The 18,571-nt window shown below is 48.8% G+C and overlaps 1 protein-coding gene across 4 annotated transcripts in view; it reads left to right on the top strand.

The window, feature by feature from the left end:
* The window catches only part of PLXNA4 (plexin A4), a 618,767-nt gene that overhangs the window by 453,334 nt on the left and 146,862 nt on the right, over window positions 1-18,571 (top strand). For all 4 annotated transcript variants that reach the window (XM_083401717.1, XM_083401718.1, XM_083401719.1 and 1 more), the window contains 3 exons: window positions 7,820-7,943; window positions 11,343-11,496; window positions 15,573-15,672. In XM_083401717.1, the coding sequence (XP_083257843.1) occupies window positions 7,820-7,943; window positions 11,343-11,496; window positions 15,573-15,672 (378 nt within the window). The remainder of the gene's footprint in view (window positions 1-7,819; window positions 7,944-11,342; window positions 11,497-15,572; window positions 15,673-18,571) is intronic.

The following is an 18,571-nucleotide window of genomic DNA, read 5'->3' as shown; positions in this document are numbered from 1 at the left end:
TAGGGGCAGAGAGCTGCGAGTGCGAGCGCCCCACCCCCAGATGTTGCGCCCAGTGCAGCCGGCCCCCCCTGCACCCCCCACGCTACGCCACTGGCCATGTGTCCTCCTTTGTGGAAGGTGGTCCTCTCTTTGAAAAACTGTCTCAGATCCTCCAAGCGTCCCTATTTTCCAGGGACAGTCCTGATTTACAGAATCAGTCCCAGTTTCTGATTTGATCCCAGAATGCCCCTCTTTTCCTTAAGGTGACCTCTCATCAGAGAAATGTTGGAGGGTGTGGAGATTTGGGACCCCCGACCCAAGGAGATAAGTAGCTATACAACCTTTAGAAGACATCGGAAGTCACCCCTGTATAGGGAAGTTTTAAAATGTTTATTGTTTTATTATGTTTTTTTATATATTTTGGAAACCGCCCAGAGTAGCTGGGGCAACCCAGTCAGAGGTAAACAACAACAACAACAACAACAGAATGGGACGTCCCTATTTTCATCAGAGAAATGTTGGAGGGTATGGATACTATATCCAGTCCAAGCCTAGTTTAAAGGTGAAGTACAGTGGTACCTTGGGTTATAGATGCTTCAGGTTACAGACTCCGCTAACCCAGAAATATTACCTCAGGTTAAGAACTTTGCTTCAGGATGAGAACAGAAATCGCACGGTGGCGGCAGCGGGAGGCCTCATTAGCTAAAGTGGTACCTCAGGTTAAGAACAGTTTCAGGTTAAGAACGGACCTCCAGCACAAATTAAGTTCCTAACCTGAAGTACCACTATATCATAAGAGGAATGAACAAGGATTTCAAGAGTTAGCATCAGGGCAGCAGCCCAATCAAGCACAGAGATGTAGGAAGTTGCCTTGTACAGAGTCAAGCCATTTGTCCACCTACTTCAGTGTGGTCTACAGTGACTGGCAGGAAAATTTGTATACAGCCTTTCAAGGGGGATCAAGCACCACCTACGAAAAGGTCTGTGCCGTATCTCCTTCAGAGAATGAAGATTGAGTGTCATGCATTGTGTTAGCTGTTAACCACGCCAGTCCTGGCTTAACAGCTGCATGGAGTGAACTCTGCGGCACCGACTTTCTCCCAAGTTGGATGTTGTGGAAATTGCTAGTGGAGTTGCAGTCAAAGGTCTTGCTCTTGATTATCTCTGTGCAGCCTGCAAACAAGCTGTAACTATAATCTGGTGCCTCTTGGGCAGAGGGGTGGGCATGGGGGGAGGGAGGGGATGAGGAGGGAGAGGCAGAAGCTGGAGTCAGTGGCTTTGTATTAAGTTCTGTCGGAGACGGTTGCAGCGTCTCTCTGCTTTTGGAGACCTGGGAGCTGGATGGGACTGTTTTGCAAGCTCTGTTGTGCTTCTGCCAAAGGAATTTTCAAGCAGTAAGGTGTGAGAGAACACACTTTGCGGGAGAGGTCCCCACTTCGGATTTGGAATATATTGTGTACATCTGCGTATGGAAAGCCAGACCTGAGCGAGGGATGGTGGAGAAATTGGATTTGGTTTGCATTTAAAGACAAACCCAGTGGCGAAGCTGCATGCTCCGGCACCAGGGGCATAGAGCAGACGGGGGCGAGGTGTGCGCCCCGGGAGTGTGGCATGCTGCCCGCAGGGGTGTGGTGCCCAGCACAGTGGGGGGAGGGGTCACAGTGCATGTTGGGGGCAGCTACGATGGTACCCCCCTCCCCATTGGTGCCAGGGGCGATGCTCTCCCCCCGTGCCCCTTAGTCTTCTTCTTTTTATATAATAATATTTATTAAAAATTTAAAAGTTACAAAAAGAAAAAAAGAAAAAAAACATTAAAGAATTTAACAAACAATACATCAAAGATAAAAAGAGAAACAAAAAAAATACATCAAAACGACAAAAAACAACAAAAAACATTTAAAAAACACATCCAATTTCCATTTCTTTGCCTTTCATTTACTTGTTTCATCGACCTCCTCACACCTCCTTTTTTTGTATTCTAGTTCAATTTAGCTATTTCAGCAAATCCTTTCCGTCTTTTTCAATCTTTTTTTTTGTTCTATAATTTGTCTAACACAATCTAACTTTAAATTTTCCACTTTAGTCCATTAACAATCAGTTTTTACTTAATTCTTTATAACATTTCTGCTAAAACCATGTAACTTCATTCCAGCATTCTTCTAACATTCATTAATTTTGCAGTATTTCTGTAAATATACTTTGAATTTTTTCCAATCTTCTTCCACCGACTCTTCTCCCTGGTCTCGGATTCTGCCAGTTATTTCCGCCATTTCCATGTAGTCCATCAGCTTCATCTGCCATTCTTCCCGGGTGCGTGCCCCTTAGTCTTCTGCCAGTGGATGAACCTACTGTAATTCACAGTTTCTGAAACCACGCACAAACCGAAACACAGCCATCTGCACTTCTGTGAATTTTGAAATGCAGTTCCCCATCCAAGAAATGTATAGAAAGATGTAGAAAGATGCATATTCTGGAGTAACTTGTGCACAGAAATGCACATACGAGAGTAAAAAATAATGTGTACATATTGGGGGAAATTATCTGCAAAATGGTGTGTAATTGCACAGGGGCGGGGGGGGGGGGATGTTTTAATTAGGAGAAATCCTCTCCAAAATGCAGGTGAATTTTCACGAGCTCTTTTTCTCGAAAGGCAATTCCCAAGCTGATGAGGAAACACGGGGAACTGGATTTAAGATTGGAAAAATGAGAAGCAGGCGGAAACCAGAACAGTTGGAAGATTAGGGACAGATAATAGGAAGGGACTTGTAAATCCAGCACATGGTTTAAACTATGGAACTTGCTCCCAGGGGAGGCAGAGATGGCCACCAAGCTAGATGGCCTTAAAGGAGGATTAGTCAAATACATGGAAGAGAGGGAAAGTGACGGCTACTAGCCAGGAGGGCTGTGCTGTGCCCTCCAGACGCAGGTGGCACTGTGAGTTAAACCACAGAGCCTAGGACTTGCCGATCAGAAGGTTGGCGGTTCGAATCCCCGCGACGGGGTGAGCTCCCGTTGCTCGGTCCCTGCTCCTGCCAACCTAGCAGTTCGAAAGCACGTCAAGTGCAAGTAGATAAATAGGTACCACTCCAGCGGGAAAGTAAACAGCATTTCCATGTGCTGCTCTGGTTCGCCAGAAGTGGCTTAGTTATGCTGGCCACATGACCTGGAAAAACTGTCTGCGGACAAACGCCGGCTCCCTCGGCCAATAAAGCGAGATGAGCGCCGTAACCCCAGAGTCATCTGCGACTGGACCTAACCGTCAGGGGTCCCTTTACCTTTACCAATGCTTCTGAATATCAGTTGCTCGAAACCACAGGTAGGGAGACTGCTGCTCTCATCAAATCCTGCTTGCAGGTTTCCCACAGGCATCTGTTTGGCCACCATGACCACGGGTTCCTGGATGCGGTGGGCCACTAGGCTGGTCCAGCAGGCTATTCTTATGTTCATATTTGCCCATCCCTGGTCATAGAATCATAGAGTGACGGATGTCTTATTAAAGAGGGGTGTGACTGCTGATAAGAAAGGGATGATTTTCCTGCCAGAGCTGTGACAGGAGGGCTGATTCTCAGAGCAGAGCGGGCTGTGGGCTGTGGTTGTCTTGCCGCTTGCACAGACTCTTATTAGACAGATAATTTCCTTGGTTTGTTTTTAATCTATTCGGCTCACCTGCTTCTCCCTTCTGCCACCAGTCACAGAGCTTTTAACTCGATTCCCTCATGTGAATCCTATTCCTCTAGTAGGTATCGGAACCAGCTGCCATATGGCCGCAGTGTTCATGATTGCCTGGCACGACACAGAAGCTGAGATTGTGTGGCGACATCTCCCTGACACTGAACAAACGGCAAGCAGTGTCTCCCTAACGTTGTCTTGGGTGACCAACCTGTGGATGAGTTTCCTGGAGGACCATAACAGTCTATCATCCCTGGGATGTTCTCGGAGGTGCCCTCTCCCCATTCCTCACCCGATCCTCTTGCTGGCATTTTTTCCTGAGCTGAGACTGGCAAGCGTAAGCTCCTGACGGTCTTTTCCTGCTGGCATTTGCTCCCACCACACACAAACGCACATACACAACAGAGGCTGCCGGCATTCTGCTTCTCCGCAGCCTCTCTGGAGACCCAGCATTTAAAATTCTCTCTTAAGCGCAAGTGGGAGGGGGAAAAAAAAAGCTAATGGGATATTGGCTTGTAGCAAGAAAGGGCTGCTTTGCTCAAGTACGTACATCTGATGCTATCAGTCAAACCTGGCTGCAAAGTGCAGTAGAACAAGAAGTACTTTTCCCCATTTATAGATTTCCTTGGAACGGCGCCATCCTTCCCCCTTTGCATGCTGACTTTCTCGGAGCTAATAAAGAGCCAAATGTTGAGGCCAGGGAGCAAAACTTACTCTGAAATGGATTTACTATTCATATATATGAAATCATATATATATATGGTTTTTCAAAGTACAGTTTTGCAGTCACCTATACGACATATGGGGATGCGGGTGGCGCTGTGGGTAAAAGCCTCAGCGCCTAGGGCTTGCTGATCGAAAGGTCGGCGGTTCGAATCCCTGCAGCGGGGTGCGCTCCCGTTGTTCGGTCCCAGCGCCTGCCAACCTAGCAGTTCGAAAGCACTCCCGGGTGCAAGTAGATAAATAGGGACCGCTTACTAGCGGGAAGGGAAACGGCGTTCCGTGTGCTGCGCTGGCTCGCCAGAGCAACGATTTCACGCTGGCCACGTGACCCAGAAGTGTCTCCGGACAGCGCTGGCCCCCGGCCTCTTGAGTGAGATGGGCGCACAACCCTAGAGTCTGTCAAGACTGGCCCGTACGGGCAGGGGTACCTTTACCTTTTATACGACATATGACATAAAAACATACCCTCCAGACCAGGAGAAAACAAGCATGCCACCCCCCTCTTCCACATGACAGCCTTTAAGATATTTGAAGGTGGCTCTCATATCTCCTCTCAGTCTCCCCTTTTCCAGGCTAAACATACCCAGCTCCTTCAACTGTTCCTCATATGGCATAGTTTCCAGACAGATCCTTGAGCATCTTGGTTGCCTTCCTCTGTACACCTTCCAGCTTGATGTTCACAGGATCCGAGTCAGTTCCTATGGAAAGAGGCAGTCCTTGAGGTTTTGCGGTCCTGAGCTATTTGAGGCTTTATAATCTTTGTGAATTCTGAATGTGGTTCTGATCTACAATGGAGAAGAATAAGGTTGATTGGAGTGTGCCACTTCAGACTACGGCTGGGGGATACCAGTTTTTGAACGCTCAAAGGGGAGCAGGAAATGTACTCACAGAACATTCACACACCGAGGAGAAAGAATGTGGCGTGAAGATGTGATTGGCCGACCTGCAGTCTAAAGTGGTCCAGAGTCATTCTGCTCATTCACAATAACAATCGTAATAATAATTCTACATGTGTACGTCAAGCCCGAATGCTCAGTCAAATCAGTCATGTACAACTCTGTCTGCATCACCTGTTCCCCTACAGTTTCGGTGCTGAGGTGTTGAATTCATTTGCGCCTGAGTGCATTTGATGTTCTTCCCACCCCAACTCTGGCTAGATGCTCATAACTTAGAAACAGAAACATCAAAGTTTGGGAGAGGGCAAATTATTTAACTTTCATATTTGAGCTTCAGAGGGGATTTTAATGGGGCCTGTATTGCTTCTAATATCATAAGAATCCATTGAAACCAGCCTTTGAAGGTGTGTTGCATTAGTTTAATGGATTATAATCAGCAAACTTGCTGGAGCTCCTTTTTTTATTAACCCTGGGCCCCTCTAGCTACATGGGTTGTGAGATAAAAGCCATAATTACTTCCTTCCCTGGGAACTGCCAGCGGTCCACTGAGAGACGAGTCTTTATTTATGTTGGATACAGTTGGGAAGGATGGATGGAGAGGTGTGCTTGGTGGTCATTGTCCAGCTTTAGATTCTTCTATCCAGGGAGAACTTTTTCATCGATCTTTGTGCTGATCTTCTTGGCATCTGCTCTGGTTCCTTAAAGAAAACAGGGGTCTTTTTATTGCTGAGTGGTCCAACCAATTAGCGATCCCATAGCTAGTATGGCAATGACATAGTGCTATGTACCAAATAAGACTTAGCTACCTGATGAAGTCAAGTCATACGGCTTAGGTCCAAACTATCTGAAAGACCAGATTTCCTGGTTGGGTTTTGAGGTCTTCAGGGGAGGCCCTGCTCTCATTCCTGCCACCCTTACAGGCCTGCTTGGTAGGGACGGAGGAAAGGGCCTTTTCGGTTGCTGCTCCCAGACTTTGCAACTCACTTTTTAGAGAAGCTAGACTGGCACCCTCCTTGTTATCCTTCTGCTGGCAGCAGGCTTTTGGGAGCAGAAAGCTTTTTGGGAAAGGGCTTGTGCTGTGCTGTTTTATTGTAATTATCTGTATGGTGTGTGTGTGTGTGTGCGCGCGCACGAGCGCGTAGTTTTAATTTTACCATTGCTTATTTTTTATAATGATTATTTTTTTGCTATTTTTTATTATGTTTTTAGCTCTTCTTTTTATCTGAAAACTGCCTTGAGTCCTTGTCAGGGAAAAAAGGCAGAGTATAAATTAATAATGTAACCCTATCAGAGTATGGAACGCAGGTGGCACTGTGCGTTAAAGCCTCAGCACCTAGGACTTGCCGATCGAAAGGTCGGCGGTTCAAATCCCCGCAGCGGGGTGAGCTCCCGTCGTTCGGTCCCAGTGCCTGCCAACCTAGCAGTTCGAAAGCACCCCCGGGTGCAAGTAGATAAATAGGGACCGCTTACCAGCAGGAAGGTAAACGGCGTTCCGTGTGCTGCGCTGGCTCGCCAGATGCAGCTTGTCACGCTGGCCACGTGACCCGGAAGTGTCTTCGGACAACGCTGGCTCCCGGCCTTTAGAGTGAGATGAGCGCACAACCCTAGAGTCTGTCAAGACTGGCCCGTACGGGCAGGGGTACCTTTACCTTTACCTTTATCAGAGTGTGGGTTCTGTTTTCTGGCCAATTTCTGAGTGGGTGAACACTTCTTGCCCACTTCTGCAGCTGCCCCATGTTTGGCGTCCCGTGACATAGGGAAAATAAAATCTCTTTAGAAAATGGCCTTGAAGATTTCTAATGCAGGCATATCTGAAATCTATATGTAAGCAGTTGTATGAACTTCTGTTACTTTTCCTTAGATGTTCCTGCTACTTTTGTCCGATGTTATTTTTTGTGTGGTTTTGGTGTTTTTTCTCCAATTGTAAGTTTTTAAAGTTGTTTTTAATGTCGTGTTTTTAATTGTTATCACCTGCCCTGGGACCTTAAGTGAAGGGCAGGTAGTAGTAGTAGTAATAATAATAATAATAATAATAATAATATCATTGGTAAAAAAGTAAAGGGACCCCTAACCGTTAGGTCCAGTCGTGGCTGACTCTGGGGTTGCAGTGCTCATTTCAGTTTATTGGCCGAGGGATCCACAGCTTCTGGGTCATGTGGCCAGCATGACTAAGCCGCTTCTGGCAAACCAGAGCAGCACACGGAAACGCCGTTTACCTTCCCGCCGGAGTGGTACCTATTTATCTACTTGCACTTTGACGTGCTTGTGAACTGCTAGGTTGGCAGGAGCAGGGACCGAGCAATGGAAGCTCATCCTGTAGCTTTCCCGTCGCAGGGATTCGAACTGCCGACCTTCTGATCGGCAAGCCCTAGGCTCTGTGGTTTAACCCACAGCGCCTCCTCTCTGCAGACAATTGCTGGAGCAGCTCTGGTGCTGATCTTTGACCTGATGAAAGCACACCAGGCAAGAGCACCACAGGACTTGTTGCTACCTCTCTGCTGTGTTCAGGCACTAACTTCTCAAGCCTTCTTCTGTGTTCCTTTCCCTCCCAGGTGCACAAGGAAAGAGCAATGTGAGCGGTCCAGGGAGCCCCGGAGGTTTGCCTCAGAGATGCAGCAGTGCGTCCGACTGACCGTGCACCCCAACAACATCTCCGTCTCACAGTATAGCGTCATGGTAAGGGCGGAGGCCTTATTCCTCTCCGCAAAACACCCCATCTCAGCTTCCCCTGGCCTTACCAACATGTTTACGCCCCATTTGACCTGCAGGCTTAGCAGCACGTCAGATTCCGTGTAGACATGAAGCACGTACTTGCATACCCTGTTTTCCAGAGACAGTCCTGGAATTACGAAAGCCGTCCCAGCTTCTGATTTGATCCCAGGCTGTCCCTATTTCCCCCGGTGCTGACGGCTGCGAGGGAACATCCCATGGCCTCTTCGTTGCCTCTCCATGGGCCAGCCTGGTGCAGCCAGTGTGGTGCAGTGGTTAAGAGCGGTAGTCTCGTAATCTGGGGAACCGGGTTCGCGTCTCCGCTCCTCCACATGCAGCTGGTGGGTGACCTTGGGCCAGTCACACTTCTCTGAAGTCTCTCAGCCCCACTCACCTCACAGAGTGTTTGTTGTGGGGGAGGAAGGAAAAGGAGAATGTTAGCCGCTTTGAGACTCCTTAAAGGGAGTGAAAGGCGGGATATCAAATCCAAACTCTTCTTCTTCTTCCTCTCTTGGGGAGCTCATACCAGCTGCTGGAGAGCAGGCGAGGAGGAGAGGCTGCCATTGCTGAGACCCAGTCCCCTGTGATGCTTCAGCTCTGAGGGGCAGACAGAGTAATAATAATAATAATAATAATAATAATAATAATAATATTTTATTTATACCCCGCCCTTCCCGGTTCAGAAAACCGGGCTCAAGGCGGCGAGCAACAAATTTAAAACACTTAATTGATGCAACAAAAAAACAGCATAAAATACAGTATAAAACGTGAATAACAATAAATCCAGAATTCAAAAATCAACTTAGGGGGGAAATCCATCCAAATAAACATTAGATGATCATCAGGGTTAGCTGGCTAAATTAGTCCTATTTGGGCCAGCGGAGAATTAGCTGTGGGATCCCAGAGCGGGTAATCTTCATAAAAAGGGGAGGGAAGGAAAGGGAATAAAAGATCAGGCTAAGTTCAAATTGAAAGCCAGGTGGAATAGCACTGTCTCACAGGCACCGCGAGTTAAATCCTGCAGTAAAAGGCCACGCTGGACGGGAAGAAAGGAGGAACAGAGAAGAAGGAGTCTTGACTTTTTAAAATTAAAAAATGCTTCTGTGTCTAATCAGTTTGGGGAGTGAGAAATGTCCCCATTTTCATCTGAGGAATGTTGGAGGGTATGCACTTGGCGGTCCAACTGGCCATGCTGAATGGATCTGGAGGGTCCTGGGCACAGTTTAGGCATGCCTGGACCCACTGAAATCAGTGGGTGCCAAGTGTGCCCACATCTTTCACACAGGACTGGGGTGAAGGGCGCTTCAGGGGTTTTCCTTGGCATGCATGGATACAGGGCCAACTTCTTCCTTTCTGTACACCTCATTGAGCAATATTTAAGCATTAAACACATGTGAAATCACACAGATGTATACTGTACCTTTAAACAAATCAGTAAGAACGGGAATTCACCGCACACAAAAGATAATCAGCAGGTAATTTTCCAGTTGTAGTTTTTTTTTTTTTTTACAGCGGGGGAAAAAAACTCTGTGTTGCTCAGATTATGAGTCACTCCCTATCTTGGAAAATCACCCCACATATATTCAGTCACCAGATTTGTGGGACGGGGGCATATTTCAGACCCATTTAAGAGCCCCACATCACATCTGCCCCAACCATTTAAAGCAGGGGCCAGCAAAGCTTTTCAGCAGGAGGCCAGTCCACTGTCCCTCAGATCTTGTGGTGGGACAGACTATATTTTTTTTGGGGGGGGGAGGGATGAACGTATTCCGATGCTCCACTAATAACCCAAAAGTTCATTTTAAATAAAAGCACACATTCTACTCATGTAAAAACTCCAGCCAGGCCCCACAAATCACTCAGAGATGTATTTTAAATAATAGGACACATTCTGCTCATGTGAAAACACGCTGATTCCTGTACTGTCCACAGGCCGGATTTAGAAGGCAATTGAGCCGGATCCAGCCCCCGGGCCTTAGTTTGCCTACCCATGATTTAAAGCATATTTGCATCGCATGCTTCTCAGAATCCTGGGAACTGCAGTTTGTTCAGGGCGCTGGGAGTTATAGCTTTGTGAGGGTTAAACTACAGTTCACAGGATTCTTTGGAGGGAGCCATGGTTTAAATGCCCGGACTTAGAAATCAGTTGCTTCTCTGAGCATCTAATGATGCAACTGGGCAGCCAAGGGGGCTCTAACCCCCCCCCCCCGACACCTCCTTGCACTCTTGCCATAAACTGGGCATTTCCCCCCTTTCACTATACAATATTAATACGCTGTTTTTCCACTTAGTGGGCTTACAGGACAAATCAGAGCCAACTAAAAATAACGTCTCAAAGACTCCCAGAACAATTTGTGTTATTAGAGGCTGTGTGTTTCAGTACCTTGGTCACAAGCTGTGAAGAGCTTTAAAGGTCAGCCCCGGCACTTTGAATTGTGCCTGGAAACAGACCAGGCTCCTGCGCAGCTGCTCTATCTATCTGCTCAAAGCAATTTTTATTACTGTATTTTTTGCTCTATAAGACTCACTTTTTCCCTCCTAAAAAGTAAGGGGAAATGTGTATGCGTCTTATGGAGCGAATGCAGGCTGCGCAGCTATCCCAGAATCCAGAACAGCAAGAGGGATTGCTGCTTTCACTGCGCAGCGATCCCTCTTGCTGTTCTGGCTTCTGAGATTCAGAATATTTTTTTTCTTGTTTTCCTCCTCCAAAAACTAGGTGCGTCTTGTAGTCTGGTGCGTCTTATAGTGCGAAAAATACGGTACTTTGCTTCTCGGTTGAAACGGCTTACATCCATATGAATAATGGCAGCGTACGCACACACGTAGCGGCCCCTGAGTTTGCGAGGGCGTGATTTGTGGGCCCCGTTTATTTATCTATTTCATAATGTAGACTCCTTTATGCGCAGGGCCTTGCTGGTGACACAGAGAGCTCCCTCTGCTGGTGGTGCTAGGAGAGGAGGCGTAGAGAGTTAGGCTGCAGCATTGCAGTTTCTCTGTAGTCCACAGAGTGCCTCTTGTGAGTAACTAGCCGCCTTCCTCAGAAGCGTCGCTCGTGCCGGCGAGCCTCGAATCTTCACGGCATTCCCCAAGGGCTGCCCACTTTGCATGAGCGCTGCAGAGCACTCCTACCCGCCACCGGGCAAACCCACCACAGCACGGCGCTGCGCCAGGAGCCCCTGCATTGCCACCTCGCGTTTACATCTGCATCGCACCCCTTCCCCACCCTGAGCACTGCTTTCTGTCGAAGGATGCCACTTAGCAAGCAAGAGGCATTTTGTCTTAGCACCGCCAGTGTAATTCTGCCTCTCTCGCTGGGCTTCCTGCAACAACCACCTCTAGCTTCTGCTCTCCCCTTTTCTCCTGCAGCTGGTCCTGGAGACTTACAATGTCCCGGAGCTGTCGGACGGCGTCAATTGCACCTTTGGGGACCTGTCGGAAATGGACGGCGTGGTTCTGGGGAGCCGGATTCAGTGCAAGTCCCCCGCAGCCAAGGAGGTGCCAAAGATCATCACAGCGAACGGTGAGTCCGGCCGAGTCTCCACCCAGGATGTTGTCACAGAGACAGGGGGAAGAAACTGAATTCAGTTCCCATCTAAAGGTCTGCTACCTGCACAATTCACTGTTGCCGGAAGGATGCACCAGCCGAAAAGCAGCCGTCCTTTGAAACCCACACGTCTCTTGAATTTTGCCAGTGCACGCTCACAAAGAACGCATGAGGTTGGGTAAAGTGTGCATTAAACATTGTGCACATCTGCGGGGGAAGCCATACAAAATTCATTGTTTTAAGGGAAACGGCTTTGTAAAAAGGTGCGTACACAAACACAGAAATTCACAGTGATACATTTTCATGAGGTTCTTTTTCTTCTTCTCCTTAATTAAAAAAAGTGCAAACTGATGCGGGGAAAAGAATTTAAGTTTGGGGTGGGGAAGGGAAATGGAGAGATGTACCCATCCCAAATTTCTTGGGATTTCCTTTTTCCTTTTGAAGGTGAACTGTGGCATTTGGGGAGGGCACTTAACCCTGCCACAAGTTTGGGGGCCACTTATCAAGTATGCTTCTCAGTGAACCCAAGAGCTGACCTTGAATATCCTGATATGGCACAGGAGAGGGGATCATTTCTGACATGTGCTGAACCCAAGTGGACCTTCTCTTCCCCCTTGCCCAAATTTAAATGGGGGGGCAAGCAGGCATACATTGCTCCCACTGCTCTGTACAGCCCTCTGAAGTCCCCAGCAAGGGAGAAGCAAAAGGTAAAGGTAAAGGGACCACTGACCCTTAGGTCCAGTCGCTGATGACTCTGGGGTTGCAGTGCTCATCTCGTTTTACTGGCTGAGGGAGCCGGCATTTGTCTGCAGACAGCTTTTGGGTCATGTGGCCAGCATGACTAAGCCGCTTCTGGCGAACCACAGCAGCGCATGGAAACGCCATTTACCTTCCCGCCGGAGCGGTACCTATTTATCTACTTGCACTTTGACATGCTTTCGAACTGCTAGGTGGGCAGGAGCAGGGACCAAGCAACGGGAGCTCACCCCGTTGCAGGGATTCAAACTGCCGACCTCCCGATTGGCAAGCCCTAGGCTCTGTGGTTTAGACCACAGTGCCACCCATGTCCCCTAAATCTAAGTTAAGAGGTAAAGGGACCCCTGACCATTAGGTCCAGTCGTGGCCGACTCTGGGATTGCAGCGCTCATCTCGCTTTGTTGGCCGAGGGAGCTGGTGTACAGTTTCCGGGTCATGTGGCCAGCATGACTAAGCCTCTTCTGGTGAAACCAGAGCAGCGCACAGAAATGCCGTTTACTTTCCCACCGGAGCAGTACCTATTTATCTACTTGCACTTTGACGTGCTTTCGAACTGCTGGGTTGGCAGGAGCAGGGACCGAGCAACGGGAGCTCACCCTGTCACAGGGATTTGAACCACCGACCTTCTGATCGGCAAGCCCTAGGCTCTGTGGTTTAGACCACAGCGCCACCCGCATCCCTAAGGGAAGAGTAGCTCTTATTAAATGCAACGCATTTAACTGAGCTGTCAAAGTCATCAGCATGGCAGATGGGCAGCAGTGGGGCACTCCGATGGCAAAATGTATGCAGGAGTGTGCATGCGCATGTGTGTGTACAGGCCGGCGGTGATGAGTTGTTGTCAGGTTCCCTTTGGCGTGATTGATTAATGACTCTCTCAGGTGAGGAAGAAAATAATAGAGGTGGAAGAGGGCAGGCGGGTTAAAGTTTTGCATTAAACATGTGCACCTTCCTTATGAAATTCTTGCAATTACTGTCATCAGCCAGCATCCTGGTCTGTTAGGCAGGCGGAGATGTGAGGCGGGAGAAAGGGAGTAAGGTTGTGGCCTATACTTACTGGAATGGGGCGGATGGAATTAAAGAAGAGGGCAGGAAGGCTCCTATGAAACAAGGTGATTCCTGCATTGCAGGGGGTTGGACTGGATGCCCTTTGGGGTCCCTTGCAATGTTACAATTCTACGAGTCTCTGTTTTAAAGCACATCCAATGCACATTTAGAGATCTCCCTCCCGCCCCAAAGGATCTTGAGAACGGTTGTTTCTTTAGGGTATTAGGAATTTCACTTCTGTGAAGGGTTAAGCTACATTTGTGTGCCAAGGCACCCGAGCCACTAAGTTCCCAGGAGAACAATAAAACACACTGACACAGAGTATTTTGCTTTAAGGGTTCAAATATGACACAACTTTGTTGGTTACAGATGTGAGCGGTTTGGCTTAGGGCAGGCATGGCCAAACTTGGCCCTCCAGCTGTTTTGGGACTACAATTCCCATCAGCCCTGACCACTGGTCCTGTTAGCTAGGGATGATGGGAGTTGTAGTCCCAAAACATCTGGAGGGCCAAGTTTGGCCATGTCTGGCTTAGACATTGGAGTGAAGCCAGGCTGTATCTTGACTCCTGCCCGTCTTCAGGGAGTACACAGAAGGTTAACCCACCGATAGGGGGTGCCCTATAGCTTACATCAGATAGTGGCACCCATGGGGTCCCCATAGGGCAGCGGTTCTCAACCTGTGGGTCCCCAGATGTTGTTGGACTACAATTCCCATCATCCCTGAGCTCTGGCCTTGCTAGCTAGGGATGATGGGAGTTGTAGTTCAACAACATCTGGGGACCCACAGGTTGAGAAAGGCTGCCATAGGGGCTTTGACATGGCCCTAGCCCACGTCCAGGCATTGGACAGGATTCGCACCCTGGGTCCCTTTAACAGGATACCTTTACTGAGGAGGGGCAGGTGAAGACAACAACCTTCCCTCCAACCAAATGAAGGCTTACCCAATGCCTAACCTCACAAAAGTTGTGACAATTGCTAATAGGTAGGCGTAAACCAAATGGCTGGTGGGAAAAATTCCTATGCGGCCCCAACATCATGGCGGCTGACAATTGCCATAACCAGGTCATATCAGAGAAAAGCATGAAAAGAGGGTGGGTGGGTAGGGTGATGTGGCGAAGAGGCAAGAAGAGGGTGCCAACTGGCTGTGCCGCAGTTAAATTACATGCGGCCACCCCCACCCTGCCAGCTGATTGACAGGGGCTGTCCCCCAGCACAGATGACATAGAAAGGAGGGGGCATATCTCCACCCCTAAGCCGGAAAACTATTGAGGCTTGGCTGTCTGGCTACAATGCCCCCACCAATTAAAAGGTGAGCGGACTTCCCATGATTCTTTAAGGAACGCAGCGTGCTGAGGGTTGCATCTTGAGAGCAGGTGGAAAGGGAGCCAAGTTCGGCAGCAAGAAGAACTTCCTTGTGAACAGAGTGTGGATTGTCTTCCTCTTTTAGAAAGCCACTTCCGCCCTTGAAGGAGGTGGAGTTGCAGGTTTCACAGCCCCACCACGCATGCTGCGGCTGGAGCCCAGCCCCAGCACGAATGGGGGGATTCCTGGCCGCGTCATCATCTGGCCAACCAATCGGTTGGCTCTGGGGGCATGGTCTGCCCTATTTAAAGCAAGACGCAGCCGGGGCTCTCCCTCTTTGCTTTGCCACTTGCCAGCTGTTCTGGTTTTTCGCACCAAGGTTTTTGTTCCTTGACCTTGCTATGGATCTTGGTTGGTCGCCATTGAGGGGCCTGGTAGGAATTTTTCCACTTGGTAAATTGGCACCAGCCACTTGGTTTTCGCCTACCTCGTGTAACTTTCTTGGTATCGGCAGTTAGGCATTGGTTTTGTTCTGTAGCTGGAAGAGGGGAGCTAGTGCCATCACCTGCCCCACATATTGAAGGGTAGTCCGATAAAGGATTCCGGGGGGGCATGGCCCTGTCCAAAGCCTAGGGAGGTGAGGGCCTAAGGCACGCCCCCTATTGGTGACCCCGGGGGAGTTCCTAGTTGATGTGCATCAGCAGGACTCCCCCTACTGGTGGTTAACCCTTCCCGGACCTCTAGCGGACGGGCTGAAGCTGGATATAGTCGGTTAGGACCAATGCCTAAGCCAATACTGCTCATCACCTGTAACCAATAAAGTTGTGGCCTTATTTAGTCCATTAACCTTAATAATTGTGTCATATGTCATGTGTCTTTAGTTCCAATGGGGTGGGGGGACTCGCCATGCAACTAGATGTAATAAGCCCTGTTTCTTCTTCCTCTTCCAGGAGATCACCACATTGTCCAACTCCAGCTCAAATCGAAGGAAACAGGGATGACTTTTGCCAGCACCAGTTTCGTCTTCTACAATTGCAGCGTCCACAACTCGTAAGTTTGCGGTTTAAGCACCAGTCCGTCTCCCCGGCAAACTCTGGGAATCGTAGCTCTTTCCGCACACCCTCCAACATTCCAGCTCATCCTCATCCCTGAGCTGGTCGGTGGCAGCACTGGCAAAGGAGATTCATTCTGGGATTGAATCAGAAGCCAGGATGGCATTCGTAATTCTCGAACTGTGCCTGGAAAATAGGGGCACTTGGACGGTATGCTTTTGGGGGCCTAGGGGTGTCTCCTAATAACTCTCAGCACCCATAATGAAACACAGCTCCCAGGATTCTTTGGGGAAATGATCCTGCTTTAAACGCATATCAGGTGGCGTCCCTCTTTGTACAATCATAAGGTAAAGGTAAAGGGACCCCTGACCATTAGGTCCAGTCGTGGCCGACTCTGGGTTGTGGCGCTCATCTCTCTTTAAAGGCCGAGGGAGCCGGCGTACAGCTTCCGGGTCATATGGCCAGCATGACTAAGCCGCTTCTGGTGAACCAGAGCAGTGCACGGAAACGCCGTTTACCTTCCCGCCGGAGCAGTACCTATTTATCTACTTGCACTTTGACATGCTTTTGAACTGCTTGTTTGGCAGGAGAAGGGACTGAGCAACAGCTCACCCCATCGCAGGGATTCGAACCGTCGACCTTCTGATTGGCAAGCCCTAGGCTCTGTGGTTTCACCCACAGTGCAATTCACATGTTCTGGGAGATCTAGCGTTCCCATGGCATGCACCCACCGTATCTTTAGCATCCCAGATTTTTGCACCACCCTTTTCCGCAACTGGTGCTCTATCGCAGATTTCCTCGCCCCCAAAGTGTGCTCTAGCTGCACCAGGAAGGGATATTTGCATCAGTTTGGCAATTCGCAAGCGACGCCAAATCCTATTTCCCCGTCTCTGCCACTTTGACAAACAGCAGTGCAGGTGAAATTGGAAGGGGGGGGGAGAGAAGGGGGAGGCGGTTGGAAACCCGACTTCAGCTACCCAGAGATGCTGGCGTTTAAATATTTATGGCGTGTTTTGCTTTCCGACTTGACAAACTATAATACACTATCCATTTTTAATTTGATTTATCAGAGCAGGAGCTTGTTATCAATTTAAAGAACAGCCGAGTCTTCGGTGGATTGAAGCAGAGACAGATTTCACCAGCAGGCGAGGGAGGTGGAGTGTTTGCATCGGGGGTTCAGACAGAATAGGAATAACCCAGGGAGTTCCCTAGCCTTTTTCTTTCTTTTTACAAAAAGAAAAATGTGTACACAGCAATTATGAGATATTTGCTTTTACGTCTGGGCTTACATTTGCAGCGAGGAAGGGAAGTAGGGAGTTCATGCGACAAGGAGAGGGCAGAAAGATTGTGGATGCTGGGGTCTGATCCTAGCATTGTCCTCTTGTTTCTGAGCCTCCGTCATGGCAAGGCTTCCTTTGAGGGTTAAAACCCTGAACACTGAAATTCTCAGCAATCCAGTTTTGATCCAATTGAGCTGCCGTTACCGCATTGCAGGGGGTTGGACTAGATGTCCCGTGGGGTCCCTCCCAGTCCAAAAATTCTTTGAGAAATTTTGGCCGGATTCATCTGTCGTATGCAATGTTTTAGAGCCTACAGCTATGCTATGTGACTCGGAAACTGCAACTAATCTAGAATGAGGCAGCTAGACTGGGGACTGGGAGTGGCTGCCGAGACCATATAACACCGGTCCTGAAAGATCTACATTGGCTCCTAGTACGTTTCTGAGCACAATTCAAAGTGTTGGTGCTGACCTTTAAAGCCCTAAATGGCCTCGGTCCAGTATACCTGAAGGAGCGTCTCCATCCCCATCGTTCAGCCCAGACACTGAGATACAGCTCTGAGGACCTTCTGGCAGTTCCCTCCCTGCATGAATTGAGGTTACAGGGAACCAGGCAGAGGGCCTTCTTGGTAGTGGCACCCGCCCTGTGGAACGCCCTCCCATCAGATATCAAGGAAATAAACAACTATCTGACTTTTAGAAGAAGGCAGCTCTGTATTACAGTTTTTATATATATGCTGTAAACCACCCAGCAGTTGCATAACATTACCCCTCAGTTAGATTGCTGAAATGCATTGTACGTGGGGCTGCCTTTGAAGATGGTTTGGAAGCTGCAGCTTCTGCAGAACTCAGCAACCAGATTATTAAATAGGGCAGGATGGGAGAGCCAGTGTGGTGTAGTGGTTAAGAGCAGTGGACTCGTAATCTGGTGAACTGGGTTCGCTTCCCCGCTCCTCCACATGCAGCTGCTGGGTGATCTTGGGCCAGTCACACTTCTCTGAAGTCTCTCAGCCCCACTCACCTCACAGAGTGTTTGTTGTGGCAGAGAAAGGGAAAAGGAGATTGTTAGCCGCTTTGAGACTCCTTAGGGTAGTGATAAAGCGAGATATCAAATCCAAACTCTTCTTCTCCTTCTTCTTCTTCTTCTAAACATAAAAACAAAAGCAGTCTTGGCTACCAATTGGATTATTGGCTCAATTCAAAGTGCTGCTTTTGGCCTTTAAAGACTTACTCAGCTCAGGACCCCAATATCTCGCATTCGTCACCTGAAGCTCTTCTCTGTGTGCCTCCTCTGAAGGCGTTTCAAAGGGTAGGGACATGAGGATGGGGCCTTTTTGGTGGTGGCTCCCCATTCATGGAATGCTCCGCCCACAAAGGTGTGCCTGGCATCATCCTTGTCTGTGTCCAGGCTTGAGGCAGAAACATTTCTATTCTCCCAGGCTTCTGGTCCTCATTGAGGACAGGACTTACGTATATTTGCGGCCTCTTCTTCTGCTCATCTTTTCAACGGCATGGGTTAAGTGGGATCTGCCTTTTATGAGCCAGTGTGGTGTAGTGGTTAGACTTCAGACTAGGACCCGGGAAAGACCTGGGTTTGAATCTCTACTCACTCAGGAAG

The sequence above is a fragment of the Podarcis tiliguerta genome (assembly GCF_965153285.1).
Source record: "Podarcis tiliguerta genome assembly, chromosome: 10".
Lineage (NCBI taxonomy): Eukaryota > Metazoa > Chordata > Lepidosauria > Squamata > Lacertidae > Podarcis > Podarcis tiliguerta.
The sequence above is the reverse complement of the archived record's forward strand: the minus strand, read 5'-3'. Positions and strand labels throughout refer to the sequence as shown.